The 25,415-nt window shown below is 37.8% G+C and overlaps 1 protein-coding gene across 9 annotated transcripts in view; it reads left to right on the top strand.

Moving 5' to 3' along the window:
* USP45 (ubiquitin specific peptidase 45) overlaps positions 1 to 24,759 on the top strand; it is a 49,700-nt gene extending 24,941 nt beyond the window's left edge. For 4 of the 9 annotated variants that reach the window (XM_064412777.1, XM_064412774.1, XM_064412775.1 and 1 more), the window contains exons 8-18: positions 1,541 to 1,671; positions 9,425 to 9,512; positions 12,851 to 12,932; positions 13,911 to 14,002; positions 15,982 to 16,038; positions 17,364 to 17,507; positions 18,766 to 19,435; positions 21,094 to 21,191; positions 21,583 to 21,669; positions 22,108 to 22,261; positions 23,637 to 24,759. In XM_064412777.1, coding sequence (XP_064268847.1) covers positions 1,541 to 1,671; positions 9,425 to 9,512; positions 12,851 to 12,932; positions 13,911 to 14,002; positions 15,982 to 16,038; positions 17,364 to 17,507; positions 18,766 to 19,435; positions 21,094 to 21,191; positions 21,583 to 21,669; positions 22,108 to 22,261; positions 23,637 to 23,770 — 1,737 coding nt within the window. In that variant the 3' untranslated portion in view covers positions 23,771 to 24,759. Of the gene's footprint in view, positions 1 to 1,540; positions 1,672 to 9,424; positions 9,513 to 12,850; positions 12,933 to 13,910; positions 16,039 to 17,363; positions 17,508 to 18,765; positions 19,436 to 21,093; positions 21,192 to 21,582; positions 21,670 to 22,107; positions 22,262 to 23,636 lie in introns of those variants that run through there. The other 5 variants (XM_064412779.1, XR_010358541.1, XR_010358540.1 and 2 more) reach the window with 5 other exon arrangements.
* The last annotated feature ends 656 nt before the right edge of the window (positions 24,760 to 25,415 follow it).

The following is a 25,415-nucleotide window of genomic DNA, read 5'->3' as shown; positions in this document are numbered from 1 at the left end:
TCTTGGAGACTTGGGGTTTCATTATATGTTGTTGGCAATAAAGATAATGCCCCTTTCCCTCTGCTAGCTGAGGCAAACAGTTTACAGAGGATTTTTTCTTAGTTTTTTCCTCTTTTTTCCTGCTGTTTGCTGTGAGCTTTCTGGTGGCAGTGAGGGTAGAGGAGTGGTATTCTGTTTCAGATATCTCCGAAATGATAATGATTTCACTGTGTTGCTGTAGATGATGTTCATAGCCTCTCCAGTCAAGAACAGTGTGAAATTCACTGCATTGCTGTCTTTATTTCCTCCAGTGGCAGTTCAGAGTAGCAACATGTTTCACAAAGTTATCCTGAGCCACAACATAGGTCTGGAGCTTGTTTTTGCCCAAAGGCTTAGCAGGCCAGTGGGGTGTTGGCTTATGCTTGATGTGTAACTTGCACAGCCATAAGGTTGAAAGATCTATTTTTCATTCCATGACAATGCTTACAATGTAAATAAGGTTTTGGAGCAAAGACTGTGTTTTCTGGTCTTTGTATGCCAATGCAGAATTTGGCATTGAATAAGAGGGCTGCAGTAGTCGATAATTAATAGCAATGTAGAAACCTGCAGCTTCTTGCTTGGTAAGGGGCCTTTTCCCACCTTTTGATAGTGCATATAAAGCAAATATTTTATATTTGTGAGTATCCATATTGCTTATGTTTTGTGTGGCTCTGCTTTCTGGATGAGGTGCCCTCTCCAAGTGTTTATCTGGCACTTGTCATCTTTTTTTCTGAGAGTCAGGCCAGCTAGTAGGGAGCACTGGGGGCACGTACGAACCTTGGAGCGTGTTAGGGAGAGCTGGTGGTCTGTGGTTGTTGTGACACATGGTGTATAAGCTGTGCAGGACATTAAAATTCTGCTTTAAAATTGGCATGATCCTTCCAGACCCAGAACCTGCTGGCTGGGCTGAACGTCATACCAAGAGGGGCTGTGCAGGATGTGCCTTGTGCCTGTCTCCCAGTGCCACAGGGCACGTGTGGGGTCTGCCGTCAGCTCTTGCTGTGAACCACTGCACCTGGTTTGTGGAGGAACACGTGTTTCTGTGGCTGCCAGATGTGTGGGAATTGCAGTGTGTGGCTCACAGATCAGAGAAGCCGGATGCCCCATTCCTTGGGCTGGGTAGCACAGAGCCACTGAGCACAATCTGACGCTGGCCCATGGAGGTGGTCACCTGGGTTGTCTCTCCAGATGAATTTCAGTACATGTGGGGGTAGGAGTAAAGCAGGTAATGCAAAGGTTGCCTCTTTTGGTGAGAACCAGACCAGCTCATGGACATGCCTGTTTCCAAAGCTATTGGTTACCACCAAGAATTGTTTGGTTTTGCAATTATTACTCCTGAAATAATAAACCTCCTCTTAAATTATTTCAATCAAATGGTTGACATCAATGTTTAAAAAAAGCCACCCTGAAACACTCTTAAGACTGAAAGTTACATTGCTCTTTATCAGTATCAAGTGACTTGAAAGAAGTCTTGTGTCATTACTTTTGAAATCTGATGTGTAATTTACCTTTGTTTTTGAAGGATCCTTTGGTGGTAAACCTGTCCAGCCCGGGACCTTTGACTTCAGCAATGTTCTTGTTTCTTCACAGCATGAGGGAGGCTGGAAAAGGTCCTCTGTCTCCCAAAGTGCTGTTCAGCCAGCTTTGTCAAAAGTATGTATTGTGTCCTCAAGCTCATCTTTCACTTACGTTTTTAATTTTAGTTTCTAGTGATGTGTTTCTAAGTGTGCAATGTTTGTTGTCCTTTCTAAAGAAACTTAAATTTTTACCAGGCAGTCCAGAAAACAGCTCCTGCATGTTTTAAAGTTGAAGGACTCCTTGTTGCACACTGGGGTTGTACCTGCTCTCCGTGTAACATGTGGTCCAGTTCATAACCATGGGCACTCAACGGGCTCCAAACTGAGTGTGAGGGGGCAGAAGAGGGCATGGTAAAACTGAAGAAAATAGGACTACCTTCCAGGTTTTGTTGTTTGTTAGCATAAAGCTGTGCTAACACTACAAGGTGTACATAGGTACTTTGTATAGAAGAATAAGGTTTTAAATGGGGAACTTCTGCTATGATGTCTAGCCTTGGCATCAATTCAAAGTTAAAAGGGTCTAACAAGTAAGGACTTGAAGCAGTACTGAAATGGCATATGGCTCCAGATTGCAAAGAGCTTACAAGCCCTAAAGAAATTCCTGTTTCTTGGCGTGGAAAATGTTTACAGTGGTGCTTTGTAGGTACTTTCAATTATGATACAAACAATCTTGCTTTTAAAAACACCTGTTGAAGACCTACTTAAAAGTTGATACAGGTATTTAAATGTTGACTTACTAGTAACAGAATCTGTAAAAGCAGAGTAACTGGAGGATGGTATATATGAGTCTCATATTTAAAAAAGAATAATGTTGTGTGGTAATTTATTTGCTACAGTATTGCTGCATGGAACTTTTAAGCATTCTGCAGCATGAGAATTAGGAGGAAAGTTGTAGCCTCCTACCGTGGAGTTCCAGGACAACCTTACTGAGTAGGAATGGATTTAAAATATGGTAGAAAGAAACAAAAGCTTTTAGAATAGAGCAGGGACAATTTAATTCTGTAAAGAAGCCTGCCATTGCCTTTTCTTTATCCTCAAAATTCAGCTTCAGAAATTTAATATTATATTTTTTTCTATTGTACTTGTCTTCCTTTTGATTCTTTTGAGCTGTAAAAGGAAATGTGTGTAAAGTTACCTTACAGCATTTTTGAGTCAAGCAGCAGTGTTATTTGTTTAGCGTTATTTACCTGGAAGAATAATATATAGGGAAGAAAACTGTGTTGTTTTCTCACTCCTCCTTGTGTTTCAAGACTGTCTCGAAAAATGTGAGTGTAAGAATTAAATTTGGCTGAGAAATAAAAGGAAAATTATTAAATAACACTAGTAGTTTTTTCCCAATTAGTACTAAGGATTGAAGGGAAAAAATTATGTAAAACATGTTTTGAAGCCCACAACAGGTTTCCTGAAGAGATGACAGGATGAATGTGTAAAAGGAAGAACTACACTGACAAAGCTGCTGGGGAGAAGGACATGGGGAAGGGCATTGCTATTGTAATAGTAATGTTTTGGGTTTATATTATATTACATAAAGGTTTGCTGACTCCAGTTGCAACCTCTTTTTTTTTTAAATTAATTCTTTCCTCATCACAGATCTTGCTGTCTCAGTGCAAGTATACAGTATGTCACCATACTTTTCTTCAGTAAAGCATTTATGAAGGAGGTTGTACAGGTAGTATAGGATAGAAAAGGGTGCAGACAGAGCCTTGTTCAGCTGCAGCTCTGGCTTGCACCTGAATGGGATCCCAAAACCCGCAAGTGGATACATGTTCACTGCTCAAAAGCAGTAAGAGAACTGCAAACTGGTTCTTTTAAGAGTCTGAGGAGATTACAGTGTGAAGTTCATAACCTTGTGTATGAAAGGACATTTGTGGTGCTTTTTTTTTTTTATTAAATAATAAAAGAAAAAAATTATACCATGTGTTAATTTTATCAAATGGTGGAGTAGCCAGGTTGAAGAAGGGAAGAAGAAAGAAGTGGATGAGTCTTTCTATAGCAACTGTTCAGTGTCTGGTACTAATTCATCCACTGTTAATTTTGTTAGTGTTGCAGCTGTCAGATGTTTTGCAAGGACAGATTGTGAGCATAGCTACAGGGCCCTTCTGTTGGTTTTCCACTATGCTGAATATCAGGACTGCAGACTTCTGACTTATCTGGAGACTTTGTGACTAACGCAACACTGATGTATTAAGAGGACATAAATTTTATTTCCTTTATTTGTTATGATTGAGTAATTTTATTGGTGGAAGAAAGCTTAGTGTTGTGTAGCAAGTAAATGTTGAAGCATGTAAGTGGTAAGTCCAGAAAGGAGGTACAGAATTTAGCTGCTTCAAACCTCCATTAAATAATTATTAATAGTGGTATTTTATTGCTACATTACCATGTGGGAAAAAATACTTCCGTAACAAAGATTTTATTGGTGTTCATGAAATCTACATAGGTCTTCGTTCTCCAAGGACCATTACTCATCCTTCCTTCTCATGTGCAGAAAGTGGAACTGGGGACAGAAGTGGCACTGGCAGAATGAAGGTCATGTGTAGTTAGGACTGTTGATATTAACAGAACAGTAGTTTCAGAGGGAAAACCTAAACAATTCCATATTTATCACTTCTGAGAGGAAATGCTAAGGAAAACTTAATGTTATACAAGATACGAGTTAAAGCAAACAGATTTTTTCTCATTAAGGAGTCTTTTTGAGCCTTTTCTTTTTAAATAATACTGCTGTATCTAAGAAGATATTGAAAAATAATCTTAGAAGATATTTTTTTGCTTGTTTATTTTTCCCATTTGACTTTTACCCTGTAAGTATAATAGCAGCAGAACACACCTTGTAAGTATAATAGCAGCAGAACACACAGTTTGTTTCCTTGACAGTAGTTATGGATTATTTTGTGTCCTTGTCATGGCTCCTTGTGCCTTGCTGGTGGTGCTGTGTCATGTTGAGGAGCTCTGACAGAGGAGATTACAGCTTCTCTGGGCAGTGGCAGTCAAGAGATAGAAGACATCAAGAAACTGCATTCTCAGTAAACTTTGTCAGTGTTTTCATAATTTTAGAACAAGTTTGTGAGTGCAAAGTAGACAAATTGCATGTAAGAGTGTGTGTTGGCAGCAATCACCTGTACGTGTTCCTGAGCTATATGTTCACTTCTGTTTAGCAAGAAGACCTGTGTAGCATTTTGGAGAACACAAGTATTTTCAGTGTGTGGTATTGGTGAGCTGTGTAAGCAGAGTTTGTAGGCAAAATGAAGAAGAAAACCAGTAATTTTATTAGGTACATTGGCAGTGTATTCTCTGTTAAGGTTAACCAGAATTTAGGGAGGGGTAACAAAAATAGGAAGCCTTTATGCCAACAGGGACTTGAATATTGGGAGTTCAGGCAGGAGAGAACGTGAAAAGAAGACATAACAAGAGAAGGCAACGAATGATAAATTAGCTGTGCTTCTTTAATTGCCCTCATAAGAGTTCAAGGAGGTGTCTCTGAAACTGAAAGGCAGCAGATTTAGAGCCAGGGGAAAAAAAAGGCAGTTTTTTTAGCATTTTATAGGGCTAACCTATAGAACATGTTGTCAGAGCAGAGTGCTGCTGGAAATCTTAGCAGAACTTAAAGGAAGAAAGAATGGATCTGGTGCGTTGCAAGAAAGTAGAGGTATTTCATTTTCTCTTTTGGGGGAAGATGAGACAAAAATGATGAAATGAATTGGTCAGTACATCCAAAGGAGAGCTAAGTGCTGTCTATCCAACACAGTTGTGCCTGGTGTTATCTGTTACTTACATGAGGAGGCAAGCCCATGTTTGGCTGGGCTCCTCCCAAGGACCTCCTGCTGAGCAGAACTCCGTAGTGTATGTACTGCATTACAGGATTCCTGTGCATGTTGCCTTATGGAAAAAAATCGAATAGTATCTTTTGTTTTCTGCTTCCAAGTGCTTATTGTTGTTTCTAAAATTTTCCAAGGTATTAGGCTGTCTTCTGCACAAAGATAGTAATTCTTGAAAAGATGACTTAGGAGAAGATTTTTATTATAGACAGTAAAAGTATGTCAGCTCTATGCAGTATGATTGAAGGACTTTAATTATATCCCAGTTCTGCTTTTAAAGCATAGCTTAACTTCCCTCCAATGAATATAATATAGGAATTAAAACTATTAGTTTTTTTTCTTTAAAATACGATGTCACTATGTAGTTTTTGTTATTACAGTCTTCTAGGAAGTAGATCATCATGAAAAGTATTTCTTTAAGTGACAGTCAAGCAATTATAACTGGTCTCCACATGAGCAAGGAGAGGCTAGTAGATAAGATGTCACAGTTGTCCTTCACCACTTCTGGCCATTAGCAGGAGTTCAACCTGTTCTGTCATTATCCTGCTGACACTGTACAACAGGTTGTATCGCATTGGCACTGGCTTCCATATGTCAGCACATCTGTGAGTGGCCAACTCAACCAACCATCTCCAAGTCCCCCACTTTTGCCAAGGATATTGCTTGAAGCGTATTTTCAAGGAGACGAGAGCACACATCTTTTAGTTGTCAGATTTCTGTGTATCAGCATGGATTCATTCCTTTTTCTTCTCTCATATTGCTTTATACATGTAGGAAGTTCCAGTAAATGCATTGTGAGATGTAAAATTCCCTCCTTTCTTTTTATTATTATTTTCCAGTTTCCTCTTGTGGTTCCTCCCCCCACCCCAAAACAAATGCATTAATTTCAAATATTTTTACACAAAACATGAGATATTTAGAATTATATGCAACATTACATAGCATGCTTTGTACATGAATGACGAATTAAATACATTTTAAGCAGTGTTAATAATGACATAATTTGTCAGTCCAAGTAAATGACCCAGCCTTACAGGGAATCTTTACAAGTCACTTTCCCTGCCAATTCACTTCGCCAAAGTGGTAGCTGTTAGATTCCCATCATCCTTGTTTCCATTAAAATCAGGCATATAAATTTAGTGCAGGCCCTGAGAAGCCTAAATAATCTTGTACTTGTAAATGCACTATGTTCTAATAAAATGAAAAAAAAATCAAACCAAAATAAAAAACTTACATGGCTGAGTTAATTTCCTCCTCTCTAATTTAAGCTAGTAAAACTGTGTGGAACATGCAGGTAAATTATTTTACTTTGAAATACAAATTAGTAAATTAATTTGCTCCTGGAATGACTTCTGTATATTCATCAGTGGGAGGTTACACTGCAGTAACAAAAAGTATGTGTGGGGCTTTTTCCTGATTTGCATTGAAGATTTAGTTCTGTGAGGTGTCTCTGCAATGAAAAGAAAACCCCTCCTGTAACAGTGATGGAATTTTTGCTCGCTCCTTTGTCAAGTAATAATTAATTTTCTTCCCTTTTATTGTAGTCTCGTAGAGGTCCTGCTTTTGTTGCCAAAAAATAATAAAAATCCTGTTAGTAGCAGGATCCAGAGCTGCTACTGGATATATGTGAAGGGTTTTCTTGCTATACTGGAGCTATTAATGTGCCTATATTGGAGGAGATGGCTGTATATACTCATTGATTCTCACTGCCTCAGGAAAACAACAAATTTATCATAAATTAATGATAATACTGTGGCTAACTAACCAGATTCTCAGAATTGAACTGATTTTGGCATCTGGGTTTTTTCAGATTCCTGGACATTCAGTGAGAGAAAACTGTTTTGGTGAATTGAAAAGTGAAACTGTGCATGCAACTGCATATGTTATTTATTTTTTAATGTATATTGAGTGTTTAATTGGAATCAAAATAAAGGTTCAGTGCTTTTCAGAAAGTATTTGCAATTTATAATCAAATTTATTAGAAATAAACCATGTGATTTTAATAGACGAAAAGGTGACATTTTAGGAATATTAAAATATTTAATTTTAAAGATTATTTCAGTTTTTTAAATTTGAAGTTAATTTTTGAGGTTGACTTGCTTGTGAAAAAAATTCGCTTTCAAAAGAAGGCTTGATAAAGTCACCCTCTCTACTGATCCCAGATTTTATAGGAAGCCTCACAGTACAGTGGCATTATTAAAATATTTTTTAACTAGGGATATTGTCAACTTTGTTTCAAAAACTAGACATGAAGCACAAATGTGAAAGTATCTTATTTATAAATGTGAACATGTTGTTTTGCATATGCAGGTCCCGATTTGCTCCGCTTAATTTTAGGCATTGACCTTAGACATCTGAGTTGTCACCTTCAGTCCTTCTCCAGTTACAGCCCCAAGTGCCTGCAGGGAGCAGTTCAAAGCTGAGACCCCTGTGTCACTGTCCTGCCTGTAGCCCATGTCTGCTGCACCCCGGGGTTGGCATCTTGACACCTTGCCCAGCTTTACATTTTACTGTTGTGGGCACATTGCACATCTGGGGTGTTTTCTGATCACCTGTAATTTCTCCTGTCCATGAGCACAAACTTCTAAGGCAAATCTGAGCAGCTTTAGTGTATGAGTGGGATGGAAGCCTCAGTAACCCTCAAGAACCCTGAGCAGCTGAAGAGCTCTGCTGGGCAAGTGAGATCATTGTGCCAGGGGAAATACCAATGTGTATTTATACTTCTGTGTACTGGCTAGCCATAGCATGCCATCCACAGCTCAGAGTGAAAACTGGTTCAATGAGTGCTTAATAAAATTGAGGAGCTGAGTGAGTGGTTGGTTTTTCTGGCTGTTCTGCCAGTTTGATGAAATTCCTGTTTGAGCCGTGCTAATCCAGTTGTTTCCTGTGCTAGGTTTTGGAAGGGGTGCACGTGGTTACACCTGTGTGTGCTCACCTCAGTCTGCAGCAAGAGTCACAGCTGCCATTTGGTGTCATTACTGGAAATTCAGAAATCTGCCTGTGTCAATCCTGAGTAACTTGCTCTAGGGGACCCTGCTTGTGCAGGGAGGTTGGGTTAGGTGACCTCCAATGGTCTCTTCCAACCCCTTGTGATTCTGTGGAATCTCATTTTAGATTAAGTAGTTCAAGACTGTAATTAAAGATCTAAAAGGTAACCTGCCTGGAAAGACAGGTATAGTTTGGCCAGTCAGTTACACTTAATGTGAACAGAGATGTGTTAATAGTGGATACTATTCATTCATTTGGGGTTGCAAGATCCTGAAGATTCAAACTATTAGGAGCCTTCTGGCTGTGGTAAGGAGAAGGATCTAATCTTAAGGATCACCTTAAGGATATATCCATGTACTCATAAGTTTATTTTTTCTAATTTCTATGTAATCTATGCCTGAAAAGTGTGATATTTAGATGCTGTGCATAGTAAAAAAGAATTCAACAGTTCTTGAATAGCAGTGATTGGTGCTACTGAGTTGCTGTCTCAGAACTCGTGCAACATTACCCCCGTGCAGTTGCCTAGAAGATCACCAGTATAAACGGCAGCGTAGTCAGAAATAGATGTTTTTCCTCTTCTGGCTTCTGAGGGTGATGTGGATGCTGCTGGTGGTCTAAAAGGATTGTTTACGCACATTTGAGATTTCTCCTCGGTTGAGAAAAGGGTGAGATAACAAAGGAGGTTAAGCACTTAGAAAATCTTTTTGTCTCTCTCTTCCATGACATTAGGAATATCTGGTGGTGCAGAAGTACTGGTGTAGTCTGTCAGGAAAGGGCTGCTACCATGGATGAGACTCTACTGCCAAATCTGTATTTTAGTCAAGCCATACTCCACAGAGCCAAACTGCAACCCAGGTTAAAGTGCAGCCTTGTTGGTGAAATTGCCTGCTGCACCAGGAGCTTCCTCAAGCCCCATGAGGTTCTGCAGGGATTGTACCTATTTGTACCCCAGCAAAGTGTCTGACGTTGATGTTGTCTTGTTAAGAATCCCCCAAGATAATCTAAAATTCTTTACTGTTTCTTTCATAGGGCTCCTCGATTTAAGGGGTTCCAGCAGCAGGACAGCCAGGAGCTTCTGCACTATCTGTTGGATGCAATCAGGATCGAGGAGACAAAAGTAATGTCTTTGTGTGTCTTTTAAAAGTGAACTACTAGTCATTGCTTCAATGTTCTTCATGTTCCCAGAGTTTTAAAGATGTACTTCATGAAGCAGGAGTGTCTATTTTCATTGTCTTGAGGAAAATGTATTTTTTAAAAGATACTTAATTATGTCTATATTGATTTGTTAAAATAGTTGATTAGAATCAAAGTTTCAGTTAGTAGGAGGAATATTATAAGTAGAACGTGACAACTTCAGGAATACAAGTAGTTTGCCTTGAAAAAAGGAAAAGGAGGGAAAAAAGGACATCTGAGACACGAAGAAAGTAAAGGTAGAACCTCGGTGTTAGCTGACAAAGTGGATTTTTAAAGCTCTGGATCAAAAATTAGCAGTTCTTAGCTATGGACCCACCCATATTTTTAACCAAAATTTTTCACTGAAAATTGTGGGGGGAGGGGGGAAAATCTTGCAAAGTTTCTTGTGTCTCTTGAAAGTGTGAAGAACTCTTTGCTTTATAAATAAAGTTCTGCTTGTGATTGCTTAAAATCTACATCCAAGTATGTGAAGTATAGAAGCAGTTTGTTATATTGAAAACGTCCCTGTGAGGGTTTTTTTTGTTTCTTTTCCTTCTTTATTTGTGCTTCCTGTATTGTTCATGCAAGAAAGAGAGTGTTTGGTTGCTATTTTAACCATATCAGATTTACTCTGTCTGACATAGTCTTGGACCCTTCTTTTCAGATGATACTTTGTGGTAAATAGCCTTTTCTAGGCCTCCTCTAAAGGAAGGCCTTAAATCTTGTACTGACCAGAGTACTTCCTCTTCCTTTTCATTTAGTAACCCAATGAATGTGATCCTGAGCTGAATTATCTCACAGATAAGATGTAAATCTGTGTCTGAGCCTGGTTCCTGGTACTACAGTAGAGCTGAACAAATCCCCATCCTACCAGAATACGAATATTTATTGGTCTTGTCAGCATTCTTGGTTATAAACAGAACTGAACTGCAAGAAGAAACAGTCAAACCTTGACACTCACGCTTAGAAAATGATGTCTTGAACACAGCACACAACAGAAGCAGCTGACTTCAGCTGGAAAACAGTTGTTACATTTTTGTAGCAGAGGGAAACTTTATTATTTTAGTTTTTGATTTCCATGTAATAAAAAGTGAAAACGATGTTTTCTTGACAAAGGAGGAATCAAAGAAAGCAGGATTATTACAACAACTAAGCTGCTTGTCCAGGAGGTGCTTGTGCTTTCCCCTCAAGTCAGTCTCCTGTCAGCTTCACCAGTGCATGTGCCATCATTGCAATAACCTGCATTAGCATTTGCCTTTTAAATAATTTATTATTAGAGAGCAGTGACAGCTACAATACCTACCTCAGAAGAGTGATGGAAGATGGTAAGAATTTACAGTGATTTTTGGGTAGTATTTCTGCTACTCCATCAACAGGCAGAGAGACGTGGGTGCCACCCTGCCCTGCAATTACATCCCACTGCTGCCCTAATGGTGCATGACTGCAAACACATCTTTATCACCTCGGGGTGCTCTGCCACCGACAGTACTAGTAAAAGCTCTCTCCTCCTCCCTCTCTGTTTTTTTGTTTTTTTTTTTTTTTAAATTATCCCATGTTTCAGGTCTGTAGATGGCAGACAACCAGCTGGGCACAGGCAGCAGCCCAGCCATCCCTGCTGCCCTATCCCTGTTAGGATTAGTTGTTTGTATACCCTTAGCTTTGATGAGAAATACATATAATACATAACATTAGTTATAGGAGCTAACCAAAAATCCTATTATACTTTTTCTTCTTCTGTGTGGTTTTGTGTTTGTATCTGACACCAGTGCTGAACTTTTTCATATTCCTGAGGAGAAAAGTTAGGAAGGGTACACAAGTGGACTTTTCAGCTAAAAGCTTGGCCATATAACAATAAAGATGACATAGCGTCTGCCGTCTCCAGCAATGTGGGCTGGAGATGGTTTCACACCAGGGCCTGAAGTGGCTGAACCCTGCTGCTAATTGATTAATGTCTGCTGCCATTGTCCACAGCACCCTGCCCATTCAAAGACTATGTCTTTCTTTGACCTAAATAAATGGTTCAACGCGCTAATCCCAACAAAAGGGTTGCTTATGGCCCTAAACCCATTTATGGTGCTCAACTTCATGAATTACCTATTGATTAATCCTTTTAGTATATTGTTGGCTTTAAGATGAACAAAGCTGAGCTCGGGGCAGCGGGAGTTAATTCACAAGCCAGGTCACATACTCATAAGGTCGGAGTATGACTTGGTCTGATGGGTGCCTGAACTGGAAACCAAACCTCTGACACTGTCTGTCATCCTCACACTACAGTGATATGTGGCTTGGAAGTGTGCTTTGCTGCCTGGAAACTAGAGCCATCTATTAATCTTTTCCTGTTAGCACAGAGGGTTTGAGTTGCTTTTAGAAGGTTTGGTATTTGTCTCTTGGAATGGTACTTTGCTCTAAGTGTGACTTCAGTATTTAGTTGTAAATGTCATTTGCACACCAGCAAGGGAGACTCTCTAGTACGTGTTACTAGAGTCTGTGGATCAGAGAGACAGGACATTTGCCAGGAAAAAGGAAAGCATAGGTCATGCATGGTAGCTAGAGTCAGGGGACCTGATTCATCCTCCTGTTTCCCTCTCTGCAGCATGTCAGAGGTTGGGCTTTTCTACCAGCTCTGCTGCCAGGAATACAATGCAAGCTCTTCACTTCCAGGCAGTTGAGAAATAACAGGGACAAGCACCCCCTGTCTGGAGAGCTACAACTCATTAATGAATTTGCTTCTTTCTGATCCTTATTTCAAAACTGTAGTTTTTAGGGTGATTTTTTTTTTTTTTTTTTAGTAAATATTGGTAACATTTACATGAATTCGTAAGAAGTTTTCTTTCTCTTCTAAGATTTTCTAACACACCTCTGGAATTGGCAGTGTTAGAAAATAAACAGAAGTGATAAAAATACTGCCCAAATGCAGTCACTGAAGTTTGGCTAGTGAAAGGCTCTTAGCTGCCTTACAGATAGTTTGTATCCTAGTCAATCAGTGTAAGTCCATTCACAGTGGGAAAAATGGATAGCGTTAGTTCACTGAAAATCTCATCGTTTCTTGGTAACCTGTGAAGTGCCCTGTGATGGTTCCCTTTTAAGGGAAGGAAATTTTTGGGTGATTTTCTACTCAAGTTAAGCTAATGTAGTTTTGACATTGTTAGTGAATAGCAACAATAGTTTTACAATATTAAATTACGTTTATTTTATGGAAATAAGACAAAATAAAGTCGAATCATATATGACTAGTTTTAGAATATTTACACTTAAAATACTTGGTTTTATTTTTACTTCTAGCGTATACAAACTGGTATTTTAAAAGCATTCAATAACCCAACTACTAAGACAGCAGATGAAGAAACTAGAAGGAAAGTCAAAGGTATGCAACTCTTTATTGAAAACTTCTATGACTGCACTGGTCTTTAAATACCATTTTCTTGTGAAGTAGCTATTCGGAAGAACAGGAGATCTGAAGTGCTGTAGTGGCCAGAGTTTATTCTGTGTTACTCTAGTGCCGCCTAGTGCGTACCTAAAGCATAGAGAGCTTAGTGTGTGCTAAGACTTGCATCTATGTATCCAGGAGAAAGCCTCCCCAGGGTTAATCCATCTCTTAATAATAGGTAGAATTTAGTTTTGTTTTCTAAAATAGCCTGCTCTGTATTTGTTACATACTCATAATTACTTCATACTCAGAGAGGCTGCTTTCCATAAATGAAACTGATTTCTGTCAGTTGACTGGTACTGTGAGCACTCTAAATGCAATTACAAAGTCAAGATAGTCAGCTGTTTCTAAAGAAGGTTTTTTTAAAAAAAGAAGAGGGTTTTGTGATTTTTTTTCATGAGTTTGTTTATTCAGTAGTTCTGATTTGGGGGATTTTGTTTTAATTAAAATCCTAATGAATGAGACCTTTTGTAAGTCATCCTTCCCAAGTCTGCAAAATTAAGGCATAAAGATGTGTTAGAAAATGATTTTGTTACATTTTAGAGCTTTATAGTTGAAAAAACCATTTTAAAAGGGTGAGAATATGTCTGTTTACCCCAGTGTCTATATCAAGGCAATGCAATATTATTTATTCAAAAGAAAACAGATTTAAAAAGCTTCTTCTTAGGAGATACAATATTATTACTCTGTTACAGAAGATGGGGAAGGAAGGATAAAAGGGAACCTTTCACTCAAATATTTTTAAATGTTGAGATAACAGTATATGATGTATTAGTTATTCTATTGTGTTCACAACATTTTGAATATGTTTAAAATTGTGCTTTCATAATATATCTTGAAAAGAATTTTGTTGTACTTATAGTGTGGCATTGGATGTGTTATTTTTCACATTTAAAAAAGGCAATGTTTTTTCAGCATATGGAAGAGAGGGTGTGAAGATGAACTTCATAGATAGGATCTTTGTTGGTGAATTGACTAGCACTGTCATGTGTGAGGAATGTGAAAATGTAGGTATTCTGGAATTTGGTTTGATGTGGAATAGATCACATACTGGTTTGATTACATTGTCTTGAAAGTATAAAATTGTGTTGCCAATTTTATACTTGTTTGTTTGTTTGCAAAAACAAGACTTTATTGAAAGTTTCTTGTTTGAAATTATTTATTCCTTCTTTAAAGCATTATCCTTCTAAACCGAAGAAGAGGGATCCTTTGAATTCAAAAAGGATCCAAGTACTGGGCTTGATTTTACATCTGACTTAAGGCTGGAGGTTCCAAATTCTATAATTATATGTGTTACACGCTAGTGTTATTTTATATTTTTGAAAGACCTATTTTAAAATATAAATCCTCCTGCCTGCTCTTCTGGGATACACCTGAAAATTGGAAATTACTTACTTTGAATTAGAATGAGTGGGAAAATGCTAAAATTACTTCTTTTTCTTTGAAGTATTTTTTATAATTAACATAATAACCCTAATGAACAGTTTATTCCTTTCATAATTAATATTACTGACATTCCATCATAAATGCTTTCCATGGTCCTTATAATTTTCTTTTAAGTTTGACAGAGAAAAATCTTAATTGCATGACTTTTTAAATTGAATGTTACATTTGTGTTTGGCTTAAAACATTCTATTTCATATTATAGAGATTAAGTAAATTAATCAATCTGAAAAATTAAGCACAGTCCTGCAGTGCCAGGTAAACTTCCCTGTGTGTGATGTGCAGATTACTCTTCAGTGTGCTGCTAGTACCAATGAAGAACTTTGACCATATAAAAAATAGAGGTTGTATGTATTTTGCATGTCTCATCTATTTTTGCTGGCTTCTTATATTCTGCCTGCACAGGACTTGGGAATTTGCTAGCTGTAGCCCTTTGAGGAAGAGTTTAGTATTCATTTTCCTTTGCCTGCCCTGGCAAGATATTTTTGATACAAGTTTGTTCATGCAAACCAACACTTTAGAGGAGCCCCTGTTTGAACATCGCTCACCAGGCAGGCAGGCAGTCACCAGAGCTGCCTGCTTTTGATCTCATTTATTGCTTTACTGGAACCTAAACATTCCTGAGTCCCTCGCTCAACAGGTAATTTAAGCTTGCAGTCCATACCAAATGTCACAGGTGGAAGATGGGGTCACAAATACAAGAGAAGGGACATGGTGACAGTAATTGATGGCATGGCTGTGACTTAAATATACAACATGATTTTTACTTCCTTTTTTAAGGTTTTGTTTTTCACAGTCTTTTCAGAGGTAAGATAAGTCAGTTTTGGAAGGAATTCGAGAACAGCAAGGGAGAGAGCCTAAGGAACTTAGTGATAAAGGCAGATGGAAAGTGCTGAAAGAGATTGTCTTTAGGTATGCTTTGGAAGATGTTTCCAGCTTATACATGGCAAAATGAAACCTCAGTAGAAAAAAAAAGAGGTTGGTTTATTTCAAGTCCCTTTTCCCCTGTAATTGGATTTATTTTACCAATTAGTGTATGGTGTCAAAAAATCTAACAAAGCTTTTGACTGTAACCAATAAGACTGACTTAACCTTAACTGAGAGCATGAGGTTAGAACCTGTCACTTAACTGTCATTAACCAGTCTTTGCTGCATAACAGCTCAGACACCTGTGCAGAAGTGTCCAGAATCAGGAAACTCTAAAAGGTACCTTTCTACAAAAGGGTACCACAGGGGCCCACTTGAAAAATCCATCTGGAGCTCAGAGAAAGTGAGCACCACACTGCTTCAAGTCAGTTCATGCCCAGATTGATGGCCTTGCCTTTTTACCTCTACATGCTGAAGTTTGTGTGGTGTTAGAAAGAAAATTAGAGCTAACTTAATACGTTTTTTAAAAAGTTAGTGGGAAGTTCTTCATTGTAGTTTCATACATCTTGTAAGTGTTGTATAGTTTTTGATAATAAATTGATTGAATAAAGGGAGCTATGTACTAAACCCATATACTGTTCTTCATGTTTAAGTGCATTTTCTCTTTTTCTTCAAGATTTCAACAGTAAAAGAACCTTTCATTGATCTTTCACTTCCTATAATAGAGGAGAGGGTAAGAAACAAATGTGTAATACATAACTTGCTTCCAGTGGGTTGGTTTCAATAACCTATGAAGACATTTATCCATATACACATAGTTTTGATTTAAGACTAAAAATGTACCTTTGTCCATAAATCTGTGTACTATTATCCATCTATTCATTATATGATTTTCTTTATATATGTATATAGGTGTACAATGTCGTAAGTGCATATATCTTTAAATTAGTCCAAACTTGCATCAAATGCCTATAGTAACCCACAGAATATATAGGTCTGAGATTAGCTTAATTTAATGGTATGTACTTATATAAATAGAATTATTATAAGCCTTTTTTTTTTTTTGGAGGTCCAGAGAGTCAGATTCTGACCTATTGGTTTGTATCTAGAGAACGTGGGTCCCTTGGGCTGATGTTTACCTACAGGATGAGACACTTTAAAAACAGCTATTTGAATTTATTTATTCTGGTGTTCTATGCATTTTGTGGATTGCCTCCATTAGCTGCAGAGGAACTGTGTTCCTGTGAAGGCACAAGCTATTTTTTCAGGACTTGGGCTTTTCATTTGAGATTAGTGGGTGTGGCTTGGTAGTGGTTCTTCCTCTATCCTGCATATATTAATCTACATTTAAAGGAGAGTAATTAATGTAATATTTATTTCTGTATAAAATGTATTTTTCTCCAAACACCAGTTTTTTCATAACCAATTCTTCATTTTTGTTGGTGCACTGAGTGCAGATGCCTGTGGGAGTTAAGGCTGTAAGAGCATTTTGAGTATCTGTGCCCTTGTGCTTCCTGGCTCCCATGTGTTCATGCGTTCTGTTTGAGGGTGATTTCACTGCTGTTCAGCAGTGGCTGCACTGGCTTGGGGATGGGCATTACTTTATAGCCAGCACTTCCCTTTACAGGTGACATGTGCTGCTGCCAGTAATGTGATGGAGGGGTGTGGCAGCTCTGTTGTCACAGGCTGCACCAGGGACTGACTTAGGAGGACCTGTGTCCTTTTTGATAGTCACATCTCATACAGCTACACATGTGCTTATACTATGGTAGAATAGATTATTTTGTATTGTATTACATACAGAAATTTTGTATCGTTCCTCTTCCTTGTGGCTTTCAGTTGTACCTTCAGAGACACTGACAGTGAGTTTATGATTAAAAAAAAAAATTAGAAAGTAGCCTTATATTACAATTCAGGGGACCATTTAATTGGTTTTATGTAGGTCGCTGTTTCCTAAAATAAAGGAAAAAAATCCACCTACATTTATCTTTTCTCTAGGTTGCAAAAGAATACAAAATTTACATGTTGCCTTCCCTAATTTCCTGTCTAATTTCTTAGGTTGCAAAACCTGTGCCCTTGGGAAGAACAGGTAAAAGTAAAAGTGTACAGGAGGCAGATCTTGGTCAGTATAATTGTTCTTCTATCAGTACTCTGAATAATCAACCCAAAATTGTGAAGAAACACACTTTAACAAAAGATAAGGTAAGAACTTGACTACTTGCACTAAGCAGTCATCCTGAGTTGACTCAAGTTTCTAGGGTGACTGAGAACTTCTAGGGAATTTTGACACGTCAGTGGGGTTTTTTTAGTATACATATAGCTGACGTAGACTTGTTTTAAAATATTTAGGTCATCATCAGAAGTGTGAGAAATGACAGTCATTGGTAACCATTTAGCTTTCCATTACAGGGTTTCATTTATAAGAAAAAAAAAAATGATCTGCAGGCTAGTTTCAATTCATGTTGCTTTTGGGACTATTGCAAGGGTCTGTGCTCTGTTGAGTACCATAAAAACTCTCCTGGATCAAGTCCTAACACATTAAACATATGTGAAGAAAAAATACAACATATAAAACTCAAAATATAAAAGAATGATAGGAGAAGAGAATGAGACAGAAGTAGAAAAAGGACATGGACATGAAAAAGGAAAAGATGGAAAGAAGTAGTGCAGAAACTGATTGTTACAGAAGAAAAGGCCTAAAACTCAAACTGTTGAGATTAATGGAAGGATTCCCATTGGTACCACTGGAATTTTGATCCAATTCAAATAAAGGAAAATAAAAGGGAATGAAAGTTACTAGTTTCTTTTGGAAAGTATCCAAACAAAAGAAGGCAAGAAAAGAGTAATGAACATTTGCAAATCACCTAAAATTATGGCAGCTTTGTGAGTTTGGTTTTCTAAATCTATAGGAGTAGTTTTGTGTGGAAGCAACCTTTTACTTCTTCTTGCATTCTTGATTAAAAAAAAAGTCAACTTCAGGTAATATTGAAATCAGCAAACATCCTCCCAGTGATGCCTTAGTTAATTCTATAACAAACCACCTGTAGGTGAGTTGAATTTTTTCTGGAGCTGCTCATCAACTAAGGCCTCTAATGGGAGGTCAGGGGAGTAACTTAAACTTGAGGACCTTTTAGAAGCTTAAATTAGATTTAGTGAGTACCACTTCAAATGTGCCATCTACAGCTGTCACAAAGTGAAAGTAATTAGTTGTGGGAGGTATTGATCTCACAGTAAGTATAATGCTCTTAGCTGACTGGGATGTAGGTTTCTAATCCTAAGTTAGCTGATTTCCTTAAGATCTTTTTAAACTATCTTAAACATGAGAGATGGAGAATATAGAACAATATAACCCCCCAGTAATTTGCTTTGCATTTGTCATGTTTCGAAAGATTTGTTCGCTTACAAATCTGCTTCCTGTTTCTCCCCTCTATTACTGAATTAATAATGCCATAATTTACAGAATCAATTGAACCATGAGAGACGGCTTGCCAGAAAAGCTTCCTCAAAGGAAGAAGAAAGAAGTCCTGTTATCATGCAGGAAAAGGCCAAAAAGCTTGAGCTGGAAGGTAGCTCTGGCATCCTGTACCCCAAAGACCCCTGTGCGGAGGCGGCTGTCAATGGAAGCCAGACAGAGGGCAGTGAGAAGGAAGCCAGCCGCTCCGAAAGCAGCTTTGATGCAGACAGTGAAGCCTCAGAAAGCGAAAGTGCTTCGAAGCAAACAACTTTGAGCCCACCCAGCAGCGTGTCTGGTGTGCATGTCAACCACTTAAACCCTAAAATGCCGCACAACAAGCCAGGCGACAGCAATGAAGAGATGATTTCCAGTTCCATATCCAAGCTTAGCTTCTGTGATCCTGTCAACGAAGATAAAAAATCAAGCTGTGGAGATCCAGCACTGGGTTTATCAAATAATTCCATGTTCTCAGTAGGCAAATCCTCACTATCACAAAACCCTCAAAATGCTTTCCAGACACTTTCCCAAAGCTACATAACTAGCTCAAAGGAATGTTCTGTTCAGTCCTGCCTTTACCAGTTCACCTCTGTAGAGCTCTTAATGGGGAACAACAAGCTTTTATGTGAGAGCTGCACAGAAAGGAAACAGAAGTATCAGAAGAAAACCAACTCCACAGGTAAAGCGCTTGCACCTCTGGACAATTCCCAGCATTGCCTCCCAAAGTCTGGGTGCTGGCTGCTCTTCCATTGCTCCAGCATGGGTCTCCCTGCTGTAGTTAAATAGAAAATGTCTCCCCAAACAAAACTTGCTTGTAACAACTTCAAACTTCATCAGGCGATGGCAACAGGACTAATTTTTATATTAGAACATAATGGGAGATGTAACATAGAATTAATTTTGCATCTTTATTCTATCCAAGATAAAAAGTTCAAAGATGACCGTAAACCGAGTATGTGCATTTCTTGATGCTAATCTTTGCTGTTATTTCTGTTCCTTACAATCCTCAAAGCTTTGGAATATATGCTGTAATATTCGGCCCCAGTAGCTTACATACTCAGGGAAGTAATGTAATTGTGTGTGGAAAAGAGGCAAAAGAAGAGAGGTGTAATGAAGAGAGAAAAAAAATCCAAATATTTGTAAGAATGGAGATGAGAGAGAAGGAACTTTTTGTGAAAATGTTTTCCTCGATGCTTGTATAGCCCAAGCAGACCGTTAGAGTTCACTGAGTAAGAAAAACAAATTTAATGAAAAACCAACATTTTAGAAGAACTGGAGGATTGGGTTTTTTATATATAGAATTTCAGAAGAATAAAAATATAAGCTCTTCTGATAATTTGTAAATACAATAAAGGGAGCTCATATCATAACAAAAAATTGCTTGTTTGCTGTGCATTTATAGATATCTGGAGAGATACAAGCTAAGCATGAGTAAATTCAGAAATATTATTTGTGTTTTCTAGTCATCCCTTTAATCATCATTGGACTGTAAGTGCTATATAAATAACGCCTTGGTTCTATGGGCACCATGGAAAAGCAAAATCAATTCACAACTAATCGTTAATTTTTTCCTTCTAAAACAAAAGATATAAGAGGTCACCCAATCAAACATTAAGTGCTCCTTCATACCTCAAATGAACTATTTTCTTTTGAACATATGTAAAACCAGTAAATTAAGTTTTTCTGCAAAAACAAATGCTGATGGTATGTTCTCTTGTACTGTGGAGCTTTTCTGTGGAGCCTTCACTGTGCTACTGTGTTCCGTGCCTTCTGCACCATAGGGGGTTTGGCCACATATCCCAGTCCTGAATGCTGAAGCCAGCAGGTTAGGAAGCTTCCTGAAGTAGACGGCCCTCCTCAGACCTTTTTCTTAAATAACTATGAAGTATGCAGTCATGCAGAAAGAACTGAAGAATGGAAAACTAAACTCTTAGTGACTAGGACATTAACACAGATAAAGAGACTTGTGCCTTCCAGTTTTTATCTGGGGAGCATCCATTTGTTTTAGGTTTTAACAGGAAAGTTTGGTGCTATAGTTACAGAAAATGTAGATATTTCAGTGTGCAAGCTGACCTAGACAGTGGACAGCCTTCCAGCTTCAAATCTGATTTGCACAAGACTGGCTAAAATAATGCTGAGATTCACAGATTATGTTTACTAATAACTAGAAAAATGAGAAAATATTTTTCTTACTCCACAACATTTCCCTTGTGTTTTATTTAACAAGTACAAAACCATCACAGCGTAGATCTATTCTGTCAGATGTTTAGAAAGTATTTAAAAAATTCCATATGACTGCCATCACTTTGCATATTATTTTGATATTCATAAATACAGAAAAGAAAATGGAAGGTGTCTACACAAATGCTCGGAAACAGCTGCTGATTTCTTCAGTTCCTGCTATTCTTATTCTCCACCTGAAAAGATTCCACCAGGTAAGAGGCCAGACCCCTCTTGTATATTGCTCTGCCCCTCTGATGGACATCAGTTCTTCAAGTGTCATTGTGGATCCCAATACTGCCTCTTTAGATAGAGACCTGGTAGAAGCACTGTTTGAAACATGCTGATGTTTTTTGTAATTACTCTTAACACCTTCAGAGTGCATTTAGCCATCCTGATGTATCCAGGGAAACCCCTTGCGTGTCTGTCATGTTACATGTAGCACTGTATTGGAAACATAACAGAGAAGGTTTAAATCAGTTAAAATCTTACTCTTGGATTTGGTTAAGTTTAATAGTATAATGATACACCTTAGCTTTAAAAAGTTACCTTGTAAAAATATTTATTTTACAGTTGTTTTTTTTTTTTTTTTTTTTCCATTTGAAGGCTGGTTTGAGTCTACGGAAGGTAAACAGGCATGTGGATTTCCCATTGATTCTAGACTTAGCACCATTTTGTGCTGCATCTTGCAAGGTACAATTTCAAGTCTTTATTTTTGTTGTACTTCAGCAGTTGGTGTCCTGACCACAAGTTAAATTGGATTGGTGATGGTGATGATTTTTAATCAAATTGTAGAGTGAATTTTTCAGATAGTGTTCTGAGATCAGACCTGTAACTGTGTGCAATCCCATTCATATAAAGAATATCATAGATGTTAGCTAATATTAGTTAAGCTGTGGTGCCCTGGTGATGTTGGTGTGTATAACAGCATAAAGGACAAGTTTTATTGCCTCTATGGTAACTAAATTAGTAAGACTACTGAGTACTTGTAATAGAGATATTTTGCTGTTGGAAATGCTGTGGATGGCTGTTTGCCTCTTTTGGAATCATACTGCTGATAGCTACTTAACATGCCAGTAAAATTTATCATGAAATAATTCACCTTTGTTTTCTGTGTTTCTGGGAATGCAGAATGTTATGGATGGTGCAAGAGTGCTGTACAGTCTTTATGGAATAGTGGAGCACAGTGGCTCAATGAGAGGCGGTCATTATGCGGCATATGTGAAAGTCAGGACATCCTCCAAGAAATTGCTGGAGCATATTTCTACCACTAAAACTGTTCTGGGTATGTACAAACAGAGCTTCTTTTCCTTTACTGTAAACCAAAGGTAACTGTCTACAGGGATTTATAGCAAATAATTTTTTAGCTGAGAATAATTATGGGTTTTAGACAAGTTGTAGAAAGCCCATCCCAGGATGCGCTCTAGGCCAGGCTGGATGGAGCTCTGAGCAGCCTGGGCTAAGGGAAGGGGTCCCTGCCCATGGCAGAGCTGTTAGAACTAGATGATCTTTGAAGTTTCTTTCAGCCCAAACCAAACCATGATTCTATTAATTATTCTTTGTTGTTGTTGCACACAATGCATATCCTACTTCTGCTATTAATCCCATATAGAACTGAGTGAATAATGGAATTTTGATTCAGCTGTTAAACAGATAATTGGGGGACAACTTTCCTCTCTTTCCTACTCAAAGTAATACATCCTGATGAATAGTTGTGCCTGATAAAATTTAATTATTTTGCATATTTGGTATCTGAAAATGGTTTAGTACACCAGTCAAATCCATTACATTAAAACAAATTACATTTTCTGAATATTTGAGCATTTTATGTATCTTAGGTATTTTAGGATGGGAGTTTTTTAATACTTAAAAATCTGGAATACTGTGGCTTAATGTGAACAGCAAGAATCTTTTTCATGGAAGATACAAGATTTGGTGTAGGGTTTCTGTTGGCATTTTGAGAACAGCACACTAGTTCTTTCTTATTAACTTGCTGGATATGCAGAACAGATGACTGGGGATACAAGCATCATAAAGTCACCCTAGGACGAGAATTAAATAAGTTTCCAGGACAGAATCTGTTAATGAAAAGTTTCCAGCAGCAATAATACATTAAGCTGTCAAAGTTAGGTAAATATATTTACTGTTTCCCTTCTTGGCGGAAAGTGAGAATCAAAGCATTATCCTTTCTATCCTATGTATTATCACTTTGTATTTGAAGCTCATTGCCCAGAAAGACAATATTTTACATTATCCATTAAATCAAAGTTTTCTTCAGTCTTATGCTTATCTTGCAATGATTATTAGAACAGATCAGATCTTTTCATGTTCTTAATTTCACACTGGTCAGCTTTTAAAATAAGACCTTTTTTCTATATCAGAATTGGTCATGTTCTAGTATAACTTCCTGTTGGAACTCAGCAAGCTGTCCTGGAAATGTCTTAGTCTTTCTAAAAAAATATGAAAAAAGCCATGGCAGCATCCATTCCATCTTCCCCCAATTTGACATGTAAGTTTCAAACTGAATAGCAGACTCTATCTAAATAATGAATTACTCCTGTACGTTAGAAGTTTCTCTTGCTTTTTGAAAGAGGCACTGTATTTGCTTCATGATGCCATGAAAGACCAGAAAAAAATTTTCTTTTGCTTCTGCATTTCAGGTTTAAAAGAAGCCATGGGAGCGTCAGGAGGACAGTGGGTGTACGTTAGTGATACCCATGTTCAGATGGTTCCAGAATCAAGAGTACTAAATGCACAAGCATATCTACTTTTTTATGAAAGATTATTACTATAATTCTTAACAATTTAAGTTCAAAGAGGGTAGTGTTATTTAGTTTATCTTATTTAAAGCTGCAGTGGTAAGAGTACCTGTAAATATTGTGCCTTTATCTTGTAGAGAATTTATCATATTTTGATTCTGAAGTTCAGTTAAACTATTATAAATATCTGAATGATTCTCTTAAAGTATGCACTTTGCCAAACATGTAAAATTCCTGGGTTCATTAAAATGCAGTATCTTTAGAATGTAAGATGATGTCCTATCCTACTGAGGTCTAGGGAAAGTTTGTTTTTGATTATAATAAAGATAAGCTTTTGCCCATAGTTCTAGAACAGTTGAGAATAGAAATACTGATAGCGCTAAGTGCCTGGATTTGCTGGTGTACAGTAACAATACAAAGTGTTCAACTTCTTCTGATCCAGTCCAGACCCTTCCCATCACAGGGTTGGATGCCAGCTGTTAGGATTTCTGCAAACAAGAGCCTGTCAAATAGTGTCGCTTCCATGTGAGGTAATTGGAAAGCAGAGTCCTTCCAGAACGGAGTGACAGCAGCTGTCTCTAGGTAGTGCTTCAGTGCATTTCCCTGATAAGAGCTGGGAATAGCTTGGGAAAATATGGCTTCTAAATAGTAACAGTGAATCCTCAGATACCCAGTACCCTTTCAGTTGTCTCCAACTGGCACTGGTATAGCAATGTACTCCTGTTTCAATATAAATATGTACTTGGTGTGCATAAGTATATCCTCTGAGATATATACACACACCATAAATCCATCAATAGATATTGTCATTTTACCTTCTAGGAAAGAGAATTGCAAATAATTTCTGTATTTAGTAATTTTTCAACTTCACAATTATGACAATGTACAGCATATAAGCTTGTGTATGTACAGAGTTTAAGTGTAATTCAGTAAATTCTGTTACTTTTGGTTCCAAACATGAACTTGTTTATCTGTTCCTGAATACTTTTCTCACAGGAGTAATAAACTATAAATTATTTTTGCACTGTGTGTGTGAGTTGGACAGTAAATGATGACTTTTGCCTTCTGATATATGTCTGGACTTCCTTTTGTCAGCAGTGGGGGACAGCATGAGTCCAGGTGGCAGAACAGGTTTCTGTAAACTGTGTGACTGCCCTGTTTTGAGGTGGTACTTCCTTTGGTAATTTCTCATTTCCATCCCAGAGGGTAACAGATACATTCTAAGCTGACCTGATGAGTACTTGAAGTTATGTGGTAATTAATTTATTTAATAAGCAGTTACCTAAGTACAAATTACTTCTCTAACAGTTCCATCCTGTATAACTTGCTCTTTGGTAGAGAGAAAAATGTTAATATATGCTTACTGTTTTCATTTATGGTAATGCTTTTTAAAGAAAAAACATGCTGTCCCTATTACTGTCTGTACCACGTTGTCATATCTACCTGCCTGACTCTCCTATTCTCTACTTCTGTTTCAGAGCTTCATCCCACTTGCGTTCCCTCTTTTGCATAAGAAAATGGCACAGCCTCTTAGAATTGCATTTGCTCAAACTGCTGAGGTGTATCTTAGACCTGCACATTCTTGTGCAGGCACTGGGGATTGTTAGGCCATAAAACTGATAGTCATAATGGAGTGAACCTCTGGTTGCACAGCATTTTATTTTCAAAAGGAAAAACCCT

Source organism: Passer domesticus, chromosome 3 (assembly GCF_036417665.1).
Source record: "Passer domesticus isolate bPasDom1 chromosome 3, bPasDom1.hap1, whole genome shotgun sequence".
Classification (NCBI taxonomy): domain Eukaryota; kingdom Metazoa; phylum Chordata; class Aves; order Passeriformes; family Passeridae; genus Passer; species Passer domesticus.
Note: the sequence above shows the minus strand (reverse complement) of the source record. Positions and strands in the feature narration are given on the sequence as shown.